Source organism: Verticillium alfalfae, genomic scaffold (assembly GCF_000150825.1).
Source record: "Verticillium alfalfae VaMs.102 supercont1.6 genomic scaffold, whole genome shotgun sequence".
Classification (NCBI taxonomy): Eukaryota; Fungi; Ascomycota; class Sordariomycetes; order Glomerellales; family Plectosphaerellaceae; genus Verticillium; species Verticillium alfalfae.
In genome coordinates this window covers 1,904,230-1,906,741 of record NW_003315033.1, presented here as the reverse complement: position 1 = coordinate 1,906,741, position 2,512 = coordinate 1,904,230, and the positions used below count along the sequence as shown (strand labels likewise).

Sequence of the window (2,512 nt, the reverse complement as noted above, 5' to 3'; positions counted from 1 at the left end):
ACCCGGCCTTTCGCCGGCACCTTCCTCCCCATGGCCCAGAAGGGCTTTTTTCCACCAACGCGCCCTCCGGCCATTGGCCGCTCGCGGCAACGCCCCGGCGCCACGCGCCCAAGCCGCAGCCGGCCCCCGCCTTTCACGACGTGACGGTTCACCTCATGACAAACGACGACGACGGCAACGAGCTCATTGTCTACACGGGCGGTCGTCACCGCCGCCTTTCCTCGAGCGGTTTCCACGCCCCAAACAAGACGCCCGCCGGCAAGAATGCCCTGGGCGAGGCAACGCTCACCGACCTCGGCATGAAGATCGAGTACACAAAAGTCCCCATCTGGCCCGTCGTCGGCCTCAAGGAGCGCCTCGGCAAAGCGCTGGGCCGAGACCTCATTGGCGACTTTGACGAGAACGACCTCGACATGCTCGGGTCGCAGAAGAGGCCGAGCGAGAACAGCAGCGGCAGCAGCAGCAGCAGCAGCAACAACACCAATAGCAACAGCAACCCGAACAAGCGCGCGGCGCCCGCCGACGACGAAGACGGCGGTCGTGCCCGCAGACCCAGCGACGAGCAGCGTGACGAGGCGGGACTGGCGTACGAGGCCAGAGCCAAGGCGCTCATCGCGTCGATCTGGGACGGTGGCAGCAGCAGCGGCGGAGGCGGCAGCGACTCCTCCTCCGACGAGGAGCACGCACAGACGTCCTCGAACAGCCGGAAACGGCGCCGGCTGACCAACGGTCGCCGCATCGACGAGTCTGGGCGCCAGGGGGTGGCGGCTAAGAGCAGGCAGCTGGTCGAGTGATTTGGTTCTTTTTTTTTTTTTTTTCTTCTCTCTTTTTGCACGCTTCCATGCAGGCGACTTGAGCATGCAGCCATGCGTGCGTGCAGTTCTTTTTCCACATGTAGTAGACAAGCATCACGAACAAGACGCGTTATGAAAGCGGGCAGCGGCGTGGCGTCGTTGGTGCCGGCATGGCTCATAGAAGGAAGGCAAGGACATGGTCAGGGGCCCGGAGTCATGGTGTTTCGGGTTTCAAGCAACGAAAACGGTTTCGACAAGTCGTCAATGTCTTTATTTCGATCGGGAAAAGAGAGGGGGGGGGGGAAGGCACTTGTGATTTCTCAGTTATTATACCTCTGATGTTAAGAAAAAGTGACGATAGTCAGCAACTCTGAGCCAGGCATCAACCGGGTTTTTCATCGCAATTTGCTTTCCCCAACTTCACAGCGGCACGTATGCGTTGCTCGTCGCATGAAGGCCACCCACGTCTACAGCGTTTCATAGTAATACCGCGTCGCCACATCATACTCGAGCAGCACCTCGGCCACCATGCGCTCGACGGGCACGACAACCTGCCGCCACAAATTGACCTCGAACGCGTTGGGCATGAACCCAGGCGTCACCCGGGCGCAGGTGTACCGGCCCTGCGCCTGCCCCTCGTCGGCGCCCAGCACGACGGCGAGGTTGCGCCCCGGCAGCGGCATGGGCATGTCGGCGGGGGGATCAAACGCGACGACGAGGCCGGGGCGTATGCGCTCGGTGAACGGCACGCCCGCCATGTCGGGTCGCGGGTCGGCGCTCGACATGCCCATCTTTTCAGGGGCCGCGGCGGCCTTGGTATTAACGGGTGCGGCCGTGGCGCGCTGCGAGTCGACGTGGAGGCGCCAGAACTTGGCCTGGAAGGCGCGGGCCTGGTCGTCGGTCACGCCGGGGCTGCGGAGGCAGCGCGTGAGGAACTCGGGGACGGGCAGGCGGAGGAGCTGCGCGCCCGACTCGGAGGGGGCGAGGAGCTGCGGGACGACGGGTGGTGTGCCGGACTTGTGTTGTCAGTGCATGTACGGGTACGGGGCAGCGCCCATTGGCATTCATGGCGTGCATCTCCCGACCTGGCTCCGGCCTGGGCTCGGACCTGAGGCTAGGACCTGGAGGACGAGAGATTAAGGACAGTAACAAGAAACCAAGAGAAGGACTCACATTCTGCCCGACCCACGCCCGAAGCTGCTCGTTCGACCACGTGCCGGCTTGCCAGCATCAAACGGCACAGCCGGGGCCGCAGGCGCGACGACCCGCAGCATCTCGGCGTAGCGCAGCGTGTTCTTGCTGGCGCCGACGTCGGCGAGGCAGGGGTTGACGCAGGCGACGACGACAGTGCGGCAGGCGCGCGAGGCGGCAGGGTCAAAGACGTGCTTGAAGGACCTTGGTCAGGGCGCTCTGGCGAAAGGGCACGTAGGGCGGCTTTGTCTTTTTCTGGCCGGCGGCGGCGGCGGCGGCAGTGACGTGGTCGGCAGCGGCGCGGCCGCGGATGCAGTCCTTGAGGACGGACAGGCTGACATTGATCTCGCGCGTCTCGCGCATGCGGTTGGCGCCGTGGGTGGCTACGTCACGGGCGGCCTCGGAGCCGGCGAGGTCGACGAGGTAGAGCAGGCCATCGTCGGCATCGGGCAGGGCCGGGTTGGCGAGGCGCAGGCGGCAGATGCCAAAGGGAGCGCGACGACGCGTCGTTCTTGGTGGTGGAGGGT

The 2,512-nt window shown here is 64.7% G+C and overlaps 2 protein-coding genes across 2 annotated transcripts in view; one reads left to right on the top strand and one right to left on the bottom strand.

The window, feature by feature from the left end:
- VDBG_05700 (conserved hypothetical protein) overlaps positions 1-794 on the top strand; it is a gene marked incomplete at both ends in the record, with an annotated part of 1,699 nt that extends 905 nt beyond the window's left edge. The window contains one exon of the mRNA XM_003004541.1: positions 40-794. Coding sequence (XP_003004587.1) covers positions 40-794 — 755 coding nt within the window. The remainder of the gene's footprint in view (positions 1-39) is intronic.
- A 467-nt stretch (positions 795-1,261) lies between these two features.
- Positions 1,262-2,512, bottom strand: part of VDBG_05699 (conserved hypothetical protein) — a gene marked incomplete at both ends in the record, with an annotated part of 2,111 nt that continues 860 nt past the window's right edge. The window contains 2 exons of the mRNA XM_003004540.1: positions 1,262-1,810; positions 2,190-2,496. Coding sequence (XP_003004586.1) covers positions 1,262-1,810; positions 2,190-2,496 — 856 coding nt within the window. The remainder of the gene's footprint in view (positions 1,811-2,189; positions 2,497-2,512) is intronic.